Raw genomic sequence first — 21,663 nt, forward strand, 5'->3', positions numbered from 1 at the left:
CTTTCATACAGATAACAGTGAAGAAATCAACAAAAAATATTTACTAAAACTCCACTGTGGATCAGGATAAAATGTCTCCAGTATTAACTCACACTTTGCTTGGACAATTAGTTAAACAGACACATGCTCTGTTACTATTCATTCAACAATATACACAAATTCAAAACTGGCGGGTATAAAAAAAGGAAGGTTTTTTGTTTTTTTTTTTTTGCAGAATCATTTTGCACTCATAAAATAAAGCCATATAAGGCTTATGTCGCACATACCAAAAACTTATACTATCCTTTTTCTGATACAGGTAAGTGAAATATTAACACGTAGCATTTAAAATGATAAATATACATATTATTTACAATAATTGGGAATATTAGAGATATGAGCTTTTATGTACAATCATTCCTGTTAAAACATTTTAACTTCAGGTTGTATGTGCAGATACTTCTCTTCCTCTCCTTTTTGATCTTTTATTGATAGCTCAAGAAGAGTTAAAATAGAACACATTTGTAGATGTAGAGTTGATAATATGTATTCAGTTGCTTGGCTCTGTGATAGTAATCTTCTGTACCATGTCGGACAGATTTTCAGACTCCAGATCTTCTTTACCATTATCTGAATTTTCTGATGAGATATAACAACCAGAGTCCCTTGGGCAGTCGTCTAACTGCGACTTATTTAAGGAGATGTCCGGGCTTAAGGATAGGGACACGGATTCATTTTCTTGCTCCTGAATAGCTGTAAATGGAAAAGAGGGCAGCAGTTAGGCAAAGCCAAGAAAAGTTTTGTTCATATACTCATTCATCATTGAGCTATTTTAACTGTTCCAAACTTGACTTCATTACAATTGAAAATCCTGTAAGTAAACAATATATTTGTTTATTATAAAAGAGTTGTTTGAACTCAAATATTCCAACCACTGTTTTCTTAGAAGACAAAGTTTTCCCTTTGTTGCTCAGTTGCAGTTTCATGGAGTTCATGTGAATGGCTTACATAAGTGAAGATCAATATGGACTCTCATTGTACATTAATAACAAGTTGCCAGAGAAAGCAGATTGCACCCACAGTGTGACTGATGCCTTGTCCAAATACTCCTTAAAGTAACATTAGAAGAAGTCATTTGTAGTTTAAATGTACAATCCAAGTCAATAGTGATCTTTGCGAACAATTCTAGAATCATGATAATGTGGATTAATGAATAAAAAATCACTATGGGCAACAATGTACAATGGGATTTCAATAACCTGGAATTTAACTAATAAAACTTAAGAGTATCCAGAATTTTCCTATGTTTGCATTCATCAGAAAAGTAGACATAGAAACCAAGCTGCTTTTATTTTTTTAAGTTCTTTGGCTGTGCCACATGGCTTGTGGGGTATTAGTTCCCCCACCAAGGATTGAACCCAGGCCATGGCAGTGAAAGTACCTCACCGAGTCCTAACCACTGAACCTCCAGGGAATTCCCCAGGTTGCTTTCAGATAGAAACACTGTGTCCATTGAATCTGCCTTTTGTAGTTTGTCTGCTACATCTTTGTTTATAGTTCTGAATAACAATTATTTATATTCAGAGTGGTAATTCTGTGTCATCAAGGCAGTATTCTGGATTCAACGGGCATTGTCTTTTCAGGAAAAAAAATAACATTAGCGATGTAACGAAAGATATTACTAAAGAACCTAAGCAGCCCTATAGTTTTACTCTCCTCAAGAATATTAAACATCAGTGTTCTCATTTTCAATGTGAAGTTTCCTTCTTTGCATTGCCTAACACCAGTAAACACATGTTTCTCTGTATCATGAGATGGGTTTCAAGGAAAGGAGATGGATCTTAGGCTACCACCTCTCAGCTGTATCAGCATGTCTTGCTATTTCCCCTTCTCACCTTGGGGCTTCTCCACTTTGGACATTTGAATAGCCCTACGTTGGAAGAACATACATTTCAGGGTGGATTAAGACCTCTGCCTTCAGAGGCTATGTACTTCATTCCCTTCCAGTGAGAATAAAGTAAATCCAAACTTCAAAGTCTTTGGAAGAAGAAAGTTGTGGAATTGTATAATTTTCCTCAATAGACTCTTAAGTAATTTATCTTCTGGAAATCTACCCTTTATTTTGTCTACGTATCTCCTGCTTTTAAATGCATTTTCTAGGCTTCAGATATCTTGCCAACATTAGTTTATGGTCCACTGTGTATCCAATTGTTATCAACCTCTATTACAAGAGAGAATTAAGCCCTGGTGCCTCAGCATCCTTGTACATAATGAAGTTCTCGTCAATGTATCTACAATGGTACTAGTTATGTACCTTTCATGGAGGAATTGAGAAAAGAGTCACTTAAATTATTTTCTGTATTCTGTGGTTTATATGGGAAACACAAGTTGAGAAAGGTTGGAAAAAATGATAAAAATTTCTTAGTCCACTCATTTTCAAAATGAATCATAACAGTTCTTTTAACCTTTTCCTCAAAGTTTTCATTTGCAACGATGAAACCACATTTATGCCATTCTTCTTAATCTTCTCCACATTTGTCACAACTTTATTTAACTGTGGACTCAAGTAGCACAAATTTAAGTCTAGTGATGTTATAACTAGTTCTAGGTATAAGGACCTTTAACTTAATATACACCTATTGTGATTGTTATTTTGAAATGTTAGCTATCATGAAGCATTTTCTCTTTATTAGTTATAATGAACTTCAGGTTTGAGGGAATCTACTTAATATTGACTAGTCTTTATGAGTATCAGTCATTCATTTTTGTTTCCAAGCCCTTCTTTTATGAAAAGGCAGCACTGAAATGGGACCTCATTCTTTAAGGAAAAGCTTTCTCCTCTTCCTTTGCTTTTCGGTCTTACTGCCACTGAAATGAAGGAGCCAGCCCTGTGTTCCATTAGCCAAGTGTTTCTGGAAAAGGCCAGAGGAATCAGTCTTTTTGTAATGCTTCCTGCCACATCAGCAGTGATCTCCATATTTGGAATGTGGTCCTCTTAGAATGGCTGTGGGGATAAGGCTGTATTTTCCGTTTATATTTGGGCCCATTTCCTCAACACAAAATTGAAAGAACTGAGTTCCTACCCACAGACTGACATCCTGAACATTTGGACTTGGCGTAATGAAAACTGCTCCCAACACCGTGTTCTATTTAGGTTGATTACTGATGGTGGGGCTCTCTTCAAGATATAAAACTTAGGTTTAAAGAACTCTGATTTCCAAAATTAGCTCTTTTCCTTTCAAAAAATAGATACTTAGTTTGTGATTTCATCCTCAGAAGCCACTACACATTCACCTCAAAGAGTAACAAAATAAACAAATAATAAATCTAACTTTAAACAGAGAATGTGTTATTTTTTAAAATATTAGTAATAAAATATATTTGTTTTTATTTCCACCTGAGAAATGCTGTATCACATTCTCCAAATTCTAGGAATGGTTTGTTTTCAATACAGGTTACTTATTGTAGAAACTTTTCCTCTGCAGTTTTTACGGAAAAAGGAAATAGTTTCTCAGTATGAAAGTTATGCAGCACAGTAATTTACAGAACAGCAGTAATTTGCTAAATGATTTCCTAATGAAATGAAATCATGACTATGCCTCCTCAAAAGCTTCCCACCAGGCTTGCAGTAATTTCAGGCAGGTGACCAGCTGGAGCCCCTCAACTGTAACTATAAAAAGAAAAGGCAGGTCAGTAAACTATATTATGGAAATGAAAGCTATCTAGCATTCAGTTTTTGTATTTGGAGGGTCAAGATTTTCCTCTTCTTGGTTTTTTTTTTTCATCTTGACGCTAATGACTTAGGGATTGGCACAAACCTAGGTCTTCTGCTATGGGTGGTTTTTCCAGCAGAGGAGATGAATTCACACTAATACCTCCACATGTTCTTTCTAAGTCATTTAGTCCCTTCATGTGGCCATGAAGCCAAGTAAAGCTAACCGACCTACCTAGAAATTGAAACTATAACCTTCATCAATTTTGTCCCACGGTCCAATCATCTGAGCTAACCAGGCAAGTAATACATTGGAATAAGAAACAGTTTGCCTACAAAATTACAGACTTGCCGTAGGATATCTGAGTGCATCTTTTTATACCAAAATATTTCTGATAATACGTTAAGTTAAAAAATTATTATATATAATTTTTCTGTTATTAAAAATATGTAAAAACTTAGAGATATCATATAATTCACAAATGAAAGTGTTAAAATTTTTGATAGAGTTCCTCTATATTTCTGGATCATATACGTTTTATATTTTATTTTAATAAAATACAAAAAAATAAAATGGTACCATTTTTTAATAAAGCCCCTGAATGGTTTGCAAATATCCCCAAAGCTGTACATTTAAAAAATCTGGGTATATTGGAGAATTAGTAAATAATTTGAAAAAGGGTATATCTTATTGCTACCAGCTAACAGCAGGCATGATAGGAGTACAGAAAGCAGCCCCAAACAGTTCTGTACTTTATGTAATAAAAATCAAATAATTATGTTAAGAAAAAATTATTTAGGAGATATTTTGTCATAAAGAACTAATTTGAATACTAAAATACTTTATTTCTTACCAAAATTTTTATGGAATTGTATAAAGCCCATGGTTCAACATAAGATAGTCATCAATGGAGATAAAAAGTGGCATGGTGATTAGAACATAAGAGAGCTAATATAATTATTCATAAAATAATTATATCGAGTTGCGACATTTAATTAAATAAGTATAGGCAATCTCAATTATACTAAACGTGAAGAAAGCTTTAAGGAAATCAAACTAGATTCCTATTGCCGGGAAAAAGTTCTCATGCCCTAAGGAGAAAAATCTGTCCTATATTCACGTATTAGAAAGTTGAAGATTTAATAAAAAATGTAAACTACTAGTTTTTGCCTGACTTTCCCAGTTTTCTTTACCCAAATATTCCAGATTTTGACTTTACTATCTTGTTTTCCTTAGGTATGAAGCCTCTGTTCTATAGGCCAAATACAATATTACAAAATAATGCAATCCGGAGGGCACTGGAAAATAGCTGGCCAATGAAAGTGCTCCATAAACAATGTGTTTAATAAAAAGAATGTAATATTTAGATTAATTAAAGGAAATATGAACTAAAGAGATCAAGTAAGAAATTTGTTGAAATTCAAATGAAGATACCTCTTGGGTCTTTGTATTATCCTCCTCTTTTTCTCTAGCCTGGTACCATCTCCAAAGAGGAAAAACCAGGCTTAAAGCACATCTTAGGATGGCTCAAAATCTCATCCTCATTGGTAGCTCCACATGAGTCACTCAAACCAAAACTCAAGCACTCTCCAGATAACTATGGCTATATTTATTTGTCCAGAGGTAGCATTGTCCATGGAGGAACATTCAGTAGGCAACATGGTGTAACTCTTAATTATTTCTTATTCTATCTGTCCTTAAATTACCTGAATATTTTAATTTTCTATTTAGTGACTATTTGGTATTTATTTCATTTGAATACCTACCCACCTTTTGGAAAAACAACAAGAACAAACTGAAAACAGGAATGTGTTCACGGGAGACCAACCAGTTGCTGTTTTCCCGAGGCCATGAGAGAATATGGAGTTGAAATGACTCTCCCTGTTTGCAGACCTCTCTTTGCATCCTAGCATCATAGTCTCCTCTCTAATGAGATGTACATCTTTTCACTTACACTCACAACAACTTCCACTCCACTCTGCTGGCTCCTTCAGTAGGGTAGAGGCACACTCACTCAAGATCCAATCACTCAGCACCGACAGGGACAGCACCATTAGGCTGCCTCTTCACTCAAGCACACAGCTCCGTGAGAGGTTTTGGTCCCAGGAAATGTTTACCCGTGGTTGAGTTGTTGTCACATTGGACTATTTTGATAATGACCAGATAATATTAAAGGCTATTATTCTATTGCTAAATTAGGGGCCTTGGAAAATCAATATCATATTTCTTACAGGTTAAATTAATCCTGTTTACTTGACATGGTGAAAAAATAACCTAACTTCATTTTTTTTAAATGTATTATTATTTGGCAAAAATAACATTACCTTGCATATTACTGATCTACAATTTTCTTTTACCGTTTAATATGTTTTGGACATCTATATGTCAGTATGCATTTCATTCTCCTAATATTTTCCTACTACTTTATGGTTCACATATATCTTAATTTATTTATAACAAATTAATTAGTGATGGAAGTTCACATTGGTTTTAGTTTTTAATGAAACTCCTCGTAGTTTAGCTAGTGTTTTTATGCATTTGTAGAAATTAATCAAATTCCTAAAACTAGAGTTTCTGCATAAAAAAGTATGCACATTTTAAACTTTGACAGTTTTTACATTATCTCCTTCTAGAAACGTACTTATTTACACACTTGCACACTCACATGCACGCATGGTTAGTGTGTACATAAAACGAATCTTGACAACACATATCAACACCCACCTGTCCGTTACAAAAACTTTTGTGTGTAAAGTGGGATTGCAGGGGACTTTAAGTTTTATAAACAGAAAAAAGTTTTGCTCACTATTTGCAGATCTCTTCACGCCTGCATTCAAGATGTATGCATTCTACAAGCATCTGTTATCCATCCACTCAATGCAAAGTGTGGTGCTAGGGACTTTGGGAAGGTACACGGTAATAGAGAATTCGGTCTTGTTTGGCCAGGGTAAACGCTACAAAGCCATGCCTAATACACAATCACAGTGCAATATAAAAACAAGGACAGGAATGCCCTACATGTACAGACATTATAAGTGACTGAGGTGAAAATTCTATGAACTCTTTCCTCTGGAGACTGTTCTCTGGTTGAAGTACAAAATGTTTCTATTTCATTTTTATTGTTCTTTGTATTATACAGAATAGAATGGCATCTAACATAATTTCAGTCTTAGGGGGTAAAACCAAAAGAATCTGAAGAAAGTAAATTTCATAAAGCAAAATTTCTATGACTAGAAATAGATATTAAATGCATATTTATAAGTACATAAATGTAAAATGCCTGGGTGCCTTCTCTGTCTCTGTGGATAGTTAGCATATATTTTCTTAAAGGCCGCACATTTCTTGAATCTAGATCCAAATCATATGGCAAGTGGGTTGGAAACGCCAGGCACGCATGTCAGGGGCTAATGCGCCAGGCTACCCTGGCACACTGTCAGGCCAACTGCTGGACTGCTGCTTGGCATAGCTACAAGCCTCCCCTGCTGGCAGCTCATGTTCCAGGCTCCTGGCTGGGCCTTGCCATTTGCCCTGTATGGTTTGGGGCAGGGAGGCAGGCAGGAAGACATAACTGGGGATAGCTGAGCAATGAGGGGCTGCTGTGACCACAGCTGGTGCCGACAGCCTGGCACACAACCCACCCTTCCCCTTCCTCCTCACTGAACACTGCAAACAAAGGTTGCAGGTAGTAACCTCCAATATGTTATAGACAGATTCTAGTATAGTTTGTTTATTCTGTTACTAAGTTGTTTTTGGTTTTCAATTTAAATTTTAATTATCCCTCTGTTATGGGGAAAACAAGATATTTCCATCACCTGTTTTCCCCAAGGACAATAGTACACATTCTCATAGACACACTTTTAAGACACATCAAAGTGCTTCTAAATGTAGGAAAAGAGAAACAAGTTCAGAATAAAAAGAGCTGTTTAACTATAAACAGCAGTTACCTATCTTATTATTTTAAAAAGCCATTTCTCAGCAAGGCAAAGGGGTTTTGAAGGTTGTGTTTATGGAAAAACACACACACATATATTCTCTATCCTCTTTTTTCCTTGCTGGGAATATTTATTCAAAGTAAACAAACAATTTTAAAATTCAGAAGATAGAGAAAATCTAATGTGCACAAAATAAACAGATTCTGCTCTTTTGCTCCTTCAAGAGCTGAGTACTTCACCCTCATTTTTCTTCTCCTTCTAACCTCATCTAGATTCCCAGATGAAGGAGCCAGTAGCCTAATTCTGCTCAGTTCTAATGCAACATGAGAACAATTTCAGAATATCTCTGTACTGGTCTTGCCTGGGATTGCAGAACCCAAAGTCATTATTCTACTCCAGAGGTAATACTGTGATCAGCCCTAACACCACTCGCCAGCCCTACTGTCAGCTTCTTGGAGAAGCATCTTTACCTCCTGTCAAGTAGTGACCTAAATATGTTTAATCCGGTTAACATTTTCAAGGTCAGAGTGGGTACAATGCTATTTATTTTGGCCTAAGAGAACAGGGAAATTGCTTGCTCTAAGTCTTAGATTTCTGTTTGTCCCTGTTCCATCCCCCATCCTCTTGGTCCCTCTAGATGTATTAAAGGCTCACATGGAGCTTGTGGTCTTTTCTACCTGATCTCAAAGCTTTAACTCCTGCCCTCAAAACAGGGGCCCACTCTGCTCAATTTTTATACTGAATGATAAGCAAAGCAAAACTTTCCAGTTTCCAACCTAAGAAGCAATGAAACTCTAAACTAGGAATTTATTGACGTTCCCCAAACTGACATTATTCAGTGATCAAAATAAAATGCATACATAAAATCCTGGCCAATTTGCATACCCCATTCTTACGCACAAAAAGCTAACTATTTTTAACCTATGACTGTGACATGCATTTGTTTTTAATAACGTCTCAGTTTTATACAACCATACGTTCAAGGTCTTTATCATTCAAGGTACATGAAGGTTGTGCATTTAATCTTTAGCATGGTTGTAGAAGATATGATTCACAGAGTAGAGAATAGATAAAAATAAGCATGCAGCAGCATGGTGCCGAATCATCAGAACTCACCATCTTATCAACAAATAGAAGTCATTCTTCTTTATTTCTTGAGCAAAGCAGTTTCATATAAGATAAATAGCTTTCAGTCAGAATAACCTAACATGCAATATGCATCTTTTTGACATGTATATTCTAATACTGCTTTAGACCAGTAAGATTAAAGGAAGAAAAATCTCAGGGTTGTATGTTGACAACAAACACTGGTCGAATCTACATTTTGTCCATTTTTCATCTCCCAGAATTTGGCTCAGTGTGGGTATGTTTGTACATTACTGGATATTTTTAAATGATCAACCTCTAGTGACCTTCAAGTACTGTTTTCTGAAGTTTTATAAAGAGAAATAATTCAGGGAATTTTTACTTTTTTAGGTCAAACATGGAAAGTCACATCATGCTTTGGAGATACTGTCTTTTGTTTTCAGAGACCAAGGCGTAGCAGAATGTGTTTCTAATAGATTTAGGAGACTGGGTTCTAGGTATGTGATTTTGAGAAGGCTACTTAACTACTCTAGTTTTAGTTTCCCCGTCTTGTACAGGAAGAATTTGGGTCAGACGGTTTTTAAAATTATACCTAGCTCTAATATGATATCATTCATAAATTATTATTCTTTTGTTAACATGGAAAGTAGGTGGGCGATGAGGGAGGCCTTCAGTGGCCCATGCCTTTGGCACTGGACTGAGCTTCCCTCTGTGGGTCTCTGCTGAGCACACTTGTACGGCTGAAAGCCCTGTTTCCCATGGCTCTCAGGCTCCTTCATTCACAAATCTTGTTTCAATGAGACCATAGTAACCTTTCACCTTTCAGGGCATCAAGCTGTCGCAAAGTTTCCGTTCTCACTTAAATATTAACTTCCACTTTCTGAGATGGAAAACTGAAACTGAAGTTCTTGGGAAAATTGACCAAGTAGTAGAAAACTTGAATTTTCAAATAGTCACTGTTCTATTCATATTTACCAGTTTGTATGTGTGGAAGAAAGAACTTGGATTTTTAGAGTAGACTGCCTTTGATTAAAACTCCAACTCTGCTACTAATCTAGCTGTTTGGCCTCTTTGAAATTCATCTCTGAAATATGTTCTCATCTATAAAATGGGCAAAATATCTACATGGATGTTATTGTAGACGAAAAGCAATTATTTACAAGTGCTCAGAAAATACTCTTCTTCCTCCCTCTACTTCAGCATCAACTTATTTTGGAGAGTATTGACAATGACACTGAAAATTATCAATTACAAGAAATCTACAGAATCCACTTCTTAATGTAATATTGCTTAGTGAGGATCCATGTTCTGAAATGATGAGATGTGAAAGAAACTGCCAATTTCCTTTGAAGATATTGTTACACCAGTTTACACTGATCAGTTTTGTTTTGGCTTGTACTTTTGAGTAAATAGGCTACTTTCTTAAGTTTGACCTTTGTCTGCTTCTGTGACCCAATTCCTCTCTCTTCTGTATCTCCTAGCCTCCACAACTTCAAAGAATGCATACAAACTCCTAGGCCAAAGGATGAAATCAATTCTGTGGGTGTCAAATTAGTGATGCATATGAAAACTCTCTGAAAAGGATGAGGATCTATGCAAACTCAAGACAGTAAGTAAGGATTAAGTAAGGTACAGTTTCTAAAAATGTAAATTAATTCTCACTAGATAAAAGGCCAGTGTATAATACACATGTGCAGTTCAACTGTGCCATTTTGTGAGGCATATGAGGGAGGATATAGGAATACTCACAAAGGGACAGTCAGGAGACCTGGGTCCTAAATAGAACTTTCCTGTTACTCTCAATCTGGGCTGTGTAAGAAAGTATAACATAGCATCACAAACACTGGTCCTAGCTTTCTAATTCACTAAGTGCGTGAGCTTGGACAAGTTGCTTATCTTCTCAATTTCTCATTATAAAAATAGGGATGATACTAGCTCACAGAGTTGTGGAGAGCATTAAAGAAGAAAATAAAAGTAAAGATCTTGGCTCAAAGTTTTAGTCAGAGAACATGTTCAAAGAATAATTAATGATTATTATTAATATTACTTGTGAAAGAGAAGGTTGGATTAGATGATCTAAGTTCTTTTTCTGCTTTAAAATTAGACACCTTCCCCCCTTTTTTCTAACAAAATACTCCTTGCAGAGTTTGGCACTCCCTGAGCTCCGAGTTTTGGGAGCCTGGCCAGATTTAATAAGAAGAATGCTCAGATTGGGCAGTTGTAAAAACAAAAGCTATCCCATCTTTACAAATCCAGTTAGCGTAGCCAATATTCAAGGGAATCTACATGTGTTACTCCATCTTTAGTTTATACTTACAAATACAGAGAACCATCTCAGATAATAAAAGTAAGTGCTGAATATTTTTGCAAGCTATTATAGCATTTTGAAAGAATACTGTAAACATTTACAAGATGTGACTTTATGGTAATGAAACGAATTTTCTTGTGTGGAGAAAAGGCTCATTAGCTCAGAGCCATGCTCTGTGCTGTTCTACAGAAGTTGCATATGACATTTCTCACTAATGGCTCATGCTGTCACTAAATATTTGTTTCTAACTCCCTCAGTTTTGGGGAATGTGGACATCCACTTGTGTGTAAATTAATAGCTCTGCAGAATTTAAATGAGGTACCTAGAAAAGCCCTTTTGTTTTCTGAATCCAGTAAGGAAGAAAAAGGCCCTCTTTCTAATGATATATTTGACCAGAGTTGTTGTTTGTAAATGTATAAGAAAATACTTATTTTATTGGAAAGAATGCTTTACATGATTCTCAGTAAATAAAACTGGGGCTTTGTTTTTAATGATCTTACTGTTTACATTAAACTGTGATTCTCAGCTAGGGAGAAGAGTAGGTGTGCATACTTACTTTCTTCATCAGGAAGATTTTCAGCAGCTGATAGTAACCTCATCCTATCTTCTGGGTTTTTAATGTTTAATTCAATGAGATGACTCTCTTTTATATCCTTTAAATCTTCTAGGGTCTCATAACCATTGAGCAAAAGTGTTGAGGTGTATTCCTGTGGGGAAGAAAAAATAGGTATAATATAAGCTAGTCAAATTCAAATACTTTATTTTTAGTTCTCTTTAGATTTAAAAAAAAAAGTGTAGGAATGCATGGAAAACAAAGGTGCCAACAGAACTTTTGCTTAACTTTATTTTATTTGTACTAGTTTTCCACTGAACTTGGGGGCATTTAAACAGTATGTTGTACAGTTCTCACCTTCTGGAAGGACAAACGTAAAGAAGAAATGAATACCTTAAGCTATACAATGATAAATCATGGATCAATTAAATAGCTGGATCATTCATCCCATTTGGCAGTTTTTCACTTCTCAAATAGTGAAATTGACAAAGCTAGTATGTTATTAAGTCTATCAATAAAATGCCTCTAATACAGTATATTATAATAATATTTCTGGATCTATATCTTTTCTTGTTTGCTTGGTTGCAAAATCATCTACCCTCATTAACTTCTTGGAGTAGGTTAAAAAATGAATTTGAAACAGACCCAATTTATATAAAAAAGTATACTTAGCATTTTGGTTGAAAGGCATTATAGAAACCTAAGGAATCTCAGACTTTCTATTTATTTAAAAGCTTTTATTAAGCATGAAAGCACTGTGGTTGGGAAAAGCATTGTTTCCATTTCTTATCATGTATATTTTGTCCATCATTTGCATCAATATAAATTAGTTTAAAATTCATAGGCTTCTGATTTCAAAGTCTGTTATGTTATTTATGTAACTTCTGTTCTCTCTAACAATAGAAATGCAAAGTGAATTTGAATGCTTTTCAACTTTCTCAGATATTTCTCCCATTTTACTTGATCATAATCTCAATATCCTTATTTTAGTTACTAAAACTGAGTAAGAGGAGGTATAAAAGTTTTAAGTAATAAGAAAGAACTTATTACTAGCCCTTTATTTTTAAAAAAGGGAAAGAAGGAGTAGCAATTCAACTCTTTTAAAAATTATGTATCCTAGAAGGAGCACTGAGTGAGAACAGAAAAAAAAAAAAAAAAAATTCCCTTCCTGATGTAACTAACTGTGGGTTCTTGAGTAAGGTATTTCACTTCCTTAGACCTTGGTTTTTTCATAGATCACAGAACAAACAAGTAGCCGAAGCAGGATTCAAACTTGTGCTTCCTCCAAGGAGTACCCCATTTGGGGGACACCAATAGTAATATTGAAAGGCCTATGTAATGTGTCTACAAACAAGAATGCAACTAGATAATTCAGGAAAAACAGTTAAAGAAAGATTAATTGGCTATTGTCTTGATGAATTTTGAAAACTATCAAAGTACTGCTGTGTTACTTTTAGAAATGGATTGCAAAACAGTAAACTGAGTGAGGCTAGGCATATTGTATGTACATGCCATTTAACAACATAGATATTTCATTAAAATTTTTCTAATGTAACAAGAAAATAATTGGATTTTAAATATAGACAACACAGTTTTCTTAACACAATCATTCTGAGGGCTTAATGATCACTGTTTCCTAACAAATTACTTTAAAAACAATTAATTTAGTTATCTTCTCTTGACTTGCTTTTGATCTCTGCTCTATAGAAAATACAATTTTCTTTTCATTTCTCCTTTCAATTCTCTGAATCTTTACCTTCACTCTTTATATTCTCTTTATCATTCTCATTACATGTTTTCTCTGGGCCTTTTATTCTCCCAAGTATATTTCATTTTTCACTGCACTTTCTCAACCTAATCTCTACTGAGACTGCGAAGTACCATTAGAGTTTAGTCCAAAGGATGTTATATCAAGACCTGTCCCCGCATAATAAAAGTAATAAAGGGTATATATAAACTGTTTTTGGAAAACAGATTTTCCCTTTCTGTAAGTCACGTATTTTTTAACTAAACAAACACTGACCCATTCTCAATTACTCCATCCATATGCCACGAAAATCAAACAGGCCATAGGTTTGCTAACCTGAAGGTGAATCCTCTCTAAGAACTCCTGCAGAGTCTTAGGTTTTTCCTTTCCACTCCTTCTGTGTGCCTTTATTTTCTTGGGGGCTTCTTCTTCTTCTGAGATGACATCCACATAAATAAATTTGAAGTTTCCCACCTTATTGTTCAACATTCCTGTCCACATCCCCATTGGCGTTTTGCAGATAATGTCTATGATATCTCCTTTCTAAAGACAAAGAAATATACAAATTAGATTTCAGAGAACTCTGGAGTTCATGACAATTGGTAGAAAGAATGGAATCATTGAAAATTAGAATAATGAGGGCATTACACTAAGGGGGTTTAGAGTTAAAAATAAATCTAAGAGGAAATTTATTTTAAAAGTTTAAGGAAAAATAAAAAGTTTAAGGAAACTATTTACTAGTAATATTGAAAAAAATCCCAACATACTTGAAGAAAGGCTCCTAAATGTATTTGATGATGTATTTATGTTTTTGGTATCATATCAACTTATCAACTTATATTTGTAGAGCATCCTATAGTTTACAAAACACTTTTGCATTCATTAAGTCATTTTATGCCCACAACACACCTCTTAGATATATATGCGAGGTGTCATTATTACTCTAAATATTACAGAAAAAGAAATGCAAGCATTAAATAGTTTCCCAAGAGCTTACAGGAAGTTAGTGGCAGAACCAGAACTCAAGCCTAAGTTGTTTGAACTCAAAAATAATGCTCTTTTTATTTACCCTGTCAAAACTATATATATGTAGCAAAACTCAAGCTATCTTTCCTGGAGGGGGTCCCAAGTAAGGAAGGGGAAGAAAGACAAGTCAAGACTCTGTCTGTGCTTCTAGTTCATCTGAAAAATTCATCTACAGTGTGAAATAAATCCACCTCAAGTATTGTATCCATCTAAAATAATGAAAATGTTCAGAACTTTGTACATAGCAAATATGTAACAAAAGTATATATGCACTAAGGATAAATTAAGCTAATTATCCTAGATTAATTAATAATTAATTACTAATTACTTATTTAACACTTAGATTGAGCTTCACAGCAAAGTTTGGACTGAAGTATGAATGAAATGCATTGGGATAGACAAACCAGTTGGTCTTTCTCTTTATTCACATCTAAGACTAAGACTGCAGGAGTTATTGGCAAGAGTAGAAAACTCCACAGGGTATTTTTTTGTAAAGAAAGTTGATTTCTATGCAAATATAGTGTCTACATTTGTGTCATAGTTACTCCGTTGAGACTTACAGCTTTCTCCCTCAGAGATGACATTATAGATTCTGATATTTTTGCCATTTTAGGGGTCTACCCTCAAACAAAGCATTAAGTCTGCTACTAAAAATATTTTTTTCTGCTGCTCTGTGAATGTGTATTCTTCCATCTAAAACATGGATTTTATTTGTAATAGTAGAATTCAATGTGATTAAAAGATCTGGTCTTTCCGATTTATGATAGTCTGCCCTTCAGACCCTATGAGCTGTTCACCTAGTTTTTCCTGTCTTTAACTGTAGGGAATCAAATCCTAGGCTAGATGGGATCAGCTAAGCAGACCTAGAAAATCCCCAGACGCTCTAGGGGAAGTTTCAAAGTATGGCAGTCCTATGCTACATCCTTCTTATTATCCTTTAAACTTGTAAAAAATATACATTACAGGTAAGCCCACAGATCACAAGCAAAAATCCAATTTCATTTCGGATAAGACCCTGTATGGTGAACAGCAGTATTCAACACCCAGCGTGTCTGTGGGATTCCTTATTGTGTCCTACTCGAGCTCCACAAATGTCCCCTTAGGCAGCACAAACGGTGGTGCAACCTTTGTGTTGTGAAGCCCTCACAGCAAAAGAAAATGAACAAAGAGGATAAGAATTTAAAAAGGGAATTCAGGAGGGAATATCACTGAGACAAAGTTGTCGGGTTACTCATGGCATTTGCAAGTACTGACTTAAGTATTGAAGTTGCCTGGCCAAGTCAGGTTCCCAAAGCGTTTGCTCTGCTGGGCTCTTGCCTGATATTTCCAGTTTCTCTCCCTCTCCTTGGCTTCAGGTAGAACTGGGCACCTCCAGCAACTTGTGAGGATTTTGGTTTTCAGAAAAATGTAGACAATTCTTTCTTCCCGAATAAGCTCTGATTCTACATTATCTACATAATGCAACTTTTTCAAATAGCCTCAAAACAGTGATTCCCCTACCCTACCTCTCATGTTTTGTTTGAACGCCTGCCATAGTACACCAGTCCCCAGTTCTCCTATTGGGAAGAACGCGCTCACCCACTAGCTCCCCATACTTTCACTTCCTGAAAAAGATCATACACCCAGCCCTAGACAAACCATACAGAATACGGATATGATGTGCACACACCTTGATTTTGAGGGAGTCAGTGTCATAAGGGCTCGGTGTGAAACTGGTATGTACGCGGGCACGGCCACAGAATGGTCCAGAATAGGGGCCATCATCATCGAGTCGAAAGCTGTCCCGGTTACTTGTACCGTCTGAACAGCTTGTTATTCCACCTGATAAAGGCAAAGCAGAGGTTAACAGTTCTCACTGAAGGTTCATAACATTCTGAACCATCACCTGGACATAACTAAGCAGGAATAATGCTGAAGCATTGGATGCCAGCCTCCTGAGGCGGTTCTAAGTGACCAATCCCTGTTTCTGCCTCCCAGTCATTTTCCACCAGTAACTTCTGTCCTCTGAGCCATTTCTGATCTTTCTCCAGTCAACCTGATCATTCTTTCCTCTACCACCAACCCAAACACTCTTACTTCAGTCTCTATCATCTGATCCAGTAGCACAGTGCTTTGAGCATTGGATACTTGCTAAAGAGGCAGACAGTAGAGACTTAATTCCCTGTACAAACCGGATAATTAATTTTGTACGTGTAAACAAAGGCAGAAACCTATAGTGACAGTTTGATCTTTGTGTGCTATTGATCAGGAATGGTCAAAGCATAAGACCACAAGCTTCCCTACAACTTATCACAATGTAGCAAAAATAGTGTCTCAGACTTCCTTTTGTGTACCAAAAGCCATTTTGAGGCAACATCTCTGTGTATAAAAGGTAGCATTTTTGCTTGTTGTGTGAGCATCAGGGAAAGAGGAAGTGTGTTCCAATGTCTGTACTCCTAAACTGTTCAAAATTGTTCTAAACTGAGCTTTTTAAACTGCTCCAAATCCTTGCTCTCTGATCCTCTTCCTTTCTGATTTTGAACCTCAAGGGGAACAAAAAAGAGATTCCATTTTTCCTGCCTGCCTGGGGGCAAGAATGGCTCCCAGTGGAAGTAACTCTGAGTCTCCCAACCTGCTCTCACTTGTCACCTCACTTTTTCCTTCAGTGTGGCCTTCAGTGCTCTGCTTCATGAGGGAACAGCCCCGGTATCTCTGCCATTCTTCCAAATAAGTATAGAAATAAGAGAAAGATCCTTAGCGATTCTCCATTTTTTTTTTTTTTTTAAATATGGACTGGTGTAAAAGAAAGGTGAGTTGCGTCTAGTCACAGAAATTAAGTTGTTTATGATAACAGCTAAGAAGACCCCCATCTCCTCACACCCTCCCTTCCATGATCACTCCAGTCCCTGGCTTTTCATGGTATATTCGAGTTATAAAATTCTACCCATATTTGGCATTACAATTTTGAATTTTAAAACTTCCAGCAGAAATGAATACTAATAAAATCTGAATTTCACACATGCAAAAATATATCCCTCAAATGCTTCTGTATTAGCTTTTTCTTCACAAAATAACTGTTCTACAGCCAGTAGGAAAGTAGGAATAAAATTCAGGATATTTGCAGCATCTGGTCTTTGTGATCCATCTTCAAATAACAGAAGCAGTTGATTTTAAATGAAATGGAAAATAAACTTTGCAAAAAACATTTAAAAGCCCTGAAAGATTAGAGGGATAAGTAACAGTGTGCATATAAAAATATTATAAGGCACCCTGTAGTATAAGTAGTTTCATTCAAATATTGTAGCAGGACATGTGACTGAAGCCTGAGTGACTTCTTTGGTAGAAACGATGTTTTTAGAAAATTCTTATTGAACACATGATGATTCCTTTTTGTCACTAATTGGTGATATTCCTACTATTTAGTATTTACATACTACTTCACTCTTTACCGGATAATGCTGAATGGAAACCTAAAAAGTAAACGTTAGAACTGATGCAGATGTCCTGCTCTTTTCAGAATACTTCAGGAAAAAAAGGAAAGGAAAGGAAGGAAAACGTGACAGAGTGCAGGACAGGGAAGGAATAAAGAAAAAATGAAAAAATGAAAGAAAACAAAAGAAACAAAGAAAGAGAAAGAAAGAAAAAAGGAAGAAAGAAAGGAAGGAAAGGAAGGAGGGAGGAGGTAGGGAGAGAGGGAAGGAAGAAAGGAAGGAAGAGAAAAGGAAAGGAAGGAGTACGTGGAGGGGGCGAGAAAGGGAAGGAAAAAGAGAAAACAGGATTTTAGTTTCCTGAATACTTCAAGTCATTTAAAAAATTTGGACTCAAAATAATGCTAGTTCTCCCCAGCACACTTTATTGTAGGGATTCTGATTTAAACGTGCAATATGATCTTTTTGAGGCATATCCCCAAGAGCCTTGCTGACCACAGTGCTAAAAGTTTCAAAATAATCCATAATTCTAATATATTATGTATTATTTTAGACAATAGCATTACTATTGATTCAACACATCCTACATTTTCACTATTTCTCTTATCAAGTAGTTGGGACCTTGGTGAAATTTTGACAAACAAGCCCAAGAGAAATAAATCTGTTGTTTTTAATGAACTTAACCCAGATGTCCCATCTAGACTCTTGTCACTTATTTTATAGCCTTACTTGATGAGCTCCGCCCACTGTAGAGACTGTCCATAGAGTCACTGGCTTTGAGGGAGCTCTTCTCTGTATAGGTTCCAATCGTGGGATCACTGTTCCGATAAGGGAAGTCATCCTTTCCATCTTCCCCATCCTTCAGAAAATCATATCAGAGGTTAAATGCAAAGAACTGATTTCCTTGGAGACTTTCACTGTGTGCATTGATTTAACAAACAAGACATATTTTAGCAATAAAATACTTAGGAATACATCAGCATAAAATATGAGTGTCATGAATCTTTAGCTCAATTTCAAGCATAACATTTTACGGTATAGTGGAAAAAATTCTTTAGATGAAACAGCCCACATTTTGGAATTTAACTGAAATTATAAAGTTTATTTTTGTAGTTAGGATGAATATTGTATCAAGACTATTTAATCAGAAATGCTAGATTTATTAACATCTGTGCTTTATCTGTTAAAGCACTTTTATTTCTTCATGCTCTCCTTATCATCTATTTACCACCATTACTAATCCTTTGAGATCTGATATTACAAGTTTAAACTCTGCATAGTTGCTTCGTGTCAGTTATTTGCACCCTACCAGACCACTAGATATGAATAAAACATGCACACTTTGCAATTCTAAAGCAAAGCTTATCTAAGAAGCTTTACAAATCTCATATGGTGCTTGCCACCTAGTCAAGTGAAAAGCACATCTTGCATAAAATTAGGAAAGACAGACAATTTCAAAAGAAATTACATCTGCTTGAAAACATCTCAAATGTTTTCCATGTTTAGATAGTTTCAACAAAGCCTATGAATTTCTTAATATTCATCAAAATATAATTCAATATTCCTCATTTTTGAGCATTTCTAAACATTGGTAAAACTTCAGACTATACATACGATATACGCTCAGTTTGATTCTCTGCTTTTATCCATTCTTTTATTCATTTGTTCAGTCATTCGACACAAGTTTGTAGAACACCTTCTAAGTACCTGGCATTGTTTTGGGAACTGGAGATATCATGGGAAACAATATACAGGGTCCTATCTTTAATGAGGTACATTTTAGTTTGTCAGGCTGTGTGTGTGTGTGTGTGTGTGTGTGTGTTTGTAGTGTATGGGGAGGTTTGTGTAAACAAAATGAGCAAGACAATTTCAGAGAATAATAAGTGCTATGAAGGAAATAAAACTGGGTGATGTGAGAGGATTAGCTACTCGGATTAGGGTTGAAGGAAGGTTGACTAATTTAGAGGGAATAGCCTCCAAAGACCTCCTCCATATGGTAATAGAGTCCCTGAATTCTTGACCTGAATGATAAGAAGATGTGACTTATATGAAGATTTGGAGACAGTTTTCCAAGCAAAAGAAATAGCAAGAACAAAATAACTAAACTCAGAATTAGCTTGGGTTATGCAGAGGAAAACAACAAGGCCTGGGTAGCTGGAGCTGAGTGAGAGCAAGGAGAGTATTAGGATGTGAGCTCAGAGAAGTAGACTGGAGCCAGCTCAGGAAGGGCTTTATAGATCACTTGCAGTAACCATGGAAATGTGTGCTCAGATCTCTTGCTGTGGGACCCTTCTTTACTGACAGCTCCAACTACTATCCTTCTGTGTCGATCACTGTGTTTGCAAGGAAGCCATGTTCCAATGACTTAAGCAGTGGGGCTACCATTTGAGTCCATTCTGGTGGGATGTGGGGCTTCTCTAATGGAAACTTTTGGTTCAATGACTTCCCATCAATCTGGCCAAAGTTTTCTTAGAACAGTGTTGAAGCCTGAGACTTGAATGATCCTCCTTCTTTCTTCCTCTCCTTTTACAGGTGTCAGACTTGCACTGTAGTCTAAAGGATTTCCTTGCTCATTTTTTCTTTCTCTTCTTTATCCTTCACAGGCATTTTCTCCAGTAAGTCTTTGGTGTGTCTATTCCCTTCTTGGGGGTCTACTTCTCAGAGGACTGGAATGAACACATCATAGTAAGGGAATGCATTTTGGTACTGTAAAATTTTAACCAAGGGAATTATGTGTTCTGAATCTGACTTTTCAAAGATCTTTCTGGCTTTAATGTGGAGAGTCGCTTTTATGGAGGAAAGAGTGGAAGAAAGGAAGCCAATTAGGTAATCTAGGCAAGAGAGTTTGTTTATTTAGTCTAAAGCAGCAATAATTTACATGGAGAAGTTAAGTGTTTTAGATATACTTTGGAGTTAGTACCAAGAGGATATGCTGATGAATTGGTGTGAAAAGTGAGAGAAAGAAGGAATTTTGAGTGATTTATAGGCTTTCTTCTCTCTCTGTCTCTCTCTCCCTCCCCCTTTCTTTCCAGCACCTACAGTTATGACAGTGTTGTCTGTTTCTACTTGGAAGACTGGACAAGAAACAAACTTTCTGTAGAGCTTAGAGAATCAATAATTCAGTTTTAGATATATTGGGTTCCAGTTATCTATTATGCATCTAAGTGATAATATCAAATAAGCAACTGTTGTATAAGTATAACAGATAAGTAAAGAGATAGTATGGGACTTCCCTTGTGGTGCAGTGGTTAGGAATCCGCCTGGCAGTGCAGGGGACACAGGTTCGAGCCCTGGTTCGGGAAGATCCCACATGCCGCGGAGCAACTAAGCCTGTGTTCCACAACTACTGAAGCCCGCGGGCCTAGAGCCTATGCTCCGCAACAAGAGAAGCCACCACAATGAGAAGCCTGTGCACCACAACGAAGCGTAGCCCCTGCTCAACGTAACCAGAGAAAGCCCGCGCACAGCAACGAAGACCCAACACAGCCAAAGATAAATAAATAAAATAAATTTTAAAAAAAGAGAGAGATCATAGCTAGAGATGTAATTGTGAAAAAGTCATGAGACAAGATGAGATCACTTAGGAAGAGAGACTAAACTGAGTAGAACATCTAGGAACAAGCCTCAGGAAGACTCAGTATTTAGAAGGACAGGAAAGAAAGCAGAGCTAAGAAAGGAAACTTTGAGAAAGAAGGAAAGCCAGAAGAATGCCCAAAGAAACCAAGAAAAAAGAATGTTTCATATGTAATGAAATCATCATTTGCATCAAGTTCAGCTGAAAAGTCATGTAAGAAGAAAGAAAAGTGACCATTCGATTTGGCAACGTAGAGGTTAATACCGATTGTGACAACTGTTTTAATGGAGTACTGGGGACAGATCCTATTGAAGTGCGTTAAAAAAAAATAGGTGTAA

General features: G+C 36.1%; 1 protein-coding gene across 2 annotated transcripts in view; it reads right to left on the reverse strand.

Moving 5' to 3' along the window:
- SAMSN1 (SAM domain, SH3 domain and nuclear localization signals 1) overlaps positions 1 to 21,663 on the reverse strand; it is a 205,982-nt gene continuing 184,319 nt past the window's right edge. For both annotated transcript variants that reach the window (XM_007100004.4, XM_028494391.2), the window contains 5 exons: positions 18,481 to 18,610; positions 16,014 to 16,165; positions 13,655 to 13,861; positions 11,575 to 11,725; positions 1 to 732 (listed from right to left, as the gene is read on the reverse strand). In XM_007100004.4, coding sequence (XP_007100066.3) covers positions 530 to 732; positions 11,575 to 11,725; positions 13,655 to 13,861; positions 16,014 to 16,165; positions 18,481 to 18,610 — 843 coding nt within the window. In that variant the 3' untranslated portion in view covers positions 1 to 529. The remainder of the gene's footprint in view (positions 733 to 11,574; positions 11,726 to 13,654; positions 13,862 to 16,013; positions 16,166 to 18,480; positions 18,611 to 21,663) is intronic.

This window comes from Physeter macrocephalus, chromosome 1, assembly GCF_002837175.3.
Source record: "Physeter macrocephalus isolate SW-GA chromosome 1, ASM283717v5, whole genome shotgun sequence".
In the NCBI taxonomy this organism is placed as follows: Eukaryota; Metazoa; Chordata; class Mammalia; order Artiodactyla; family Physeteridae; genus Physeter; species Physeter macrocephalus.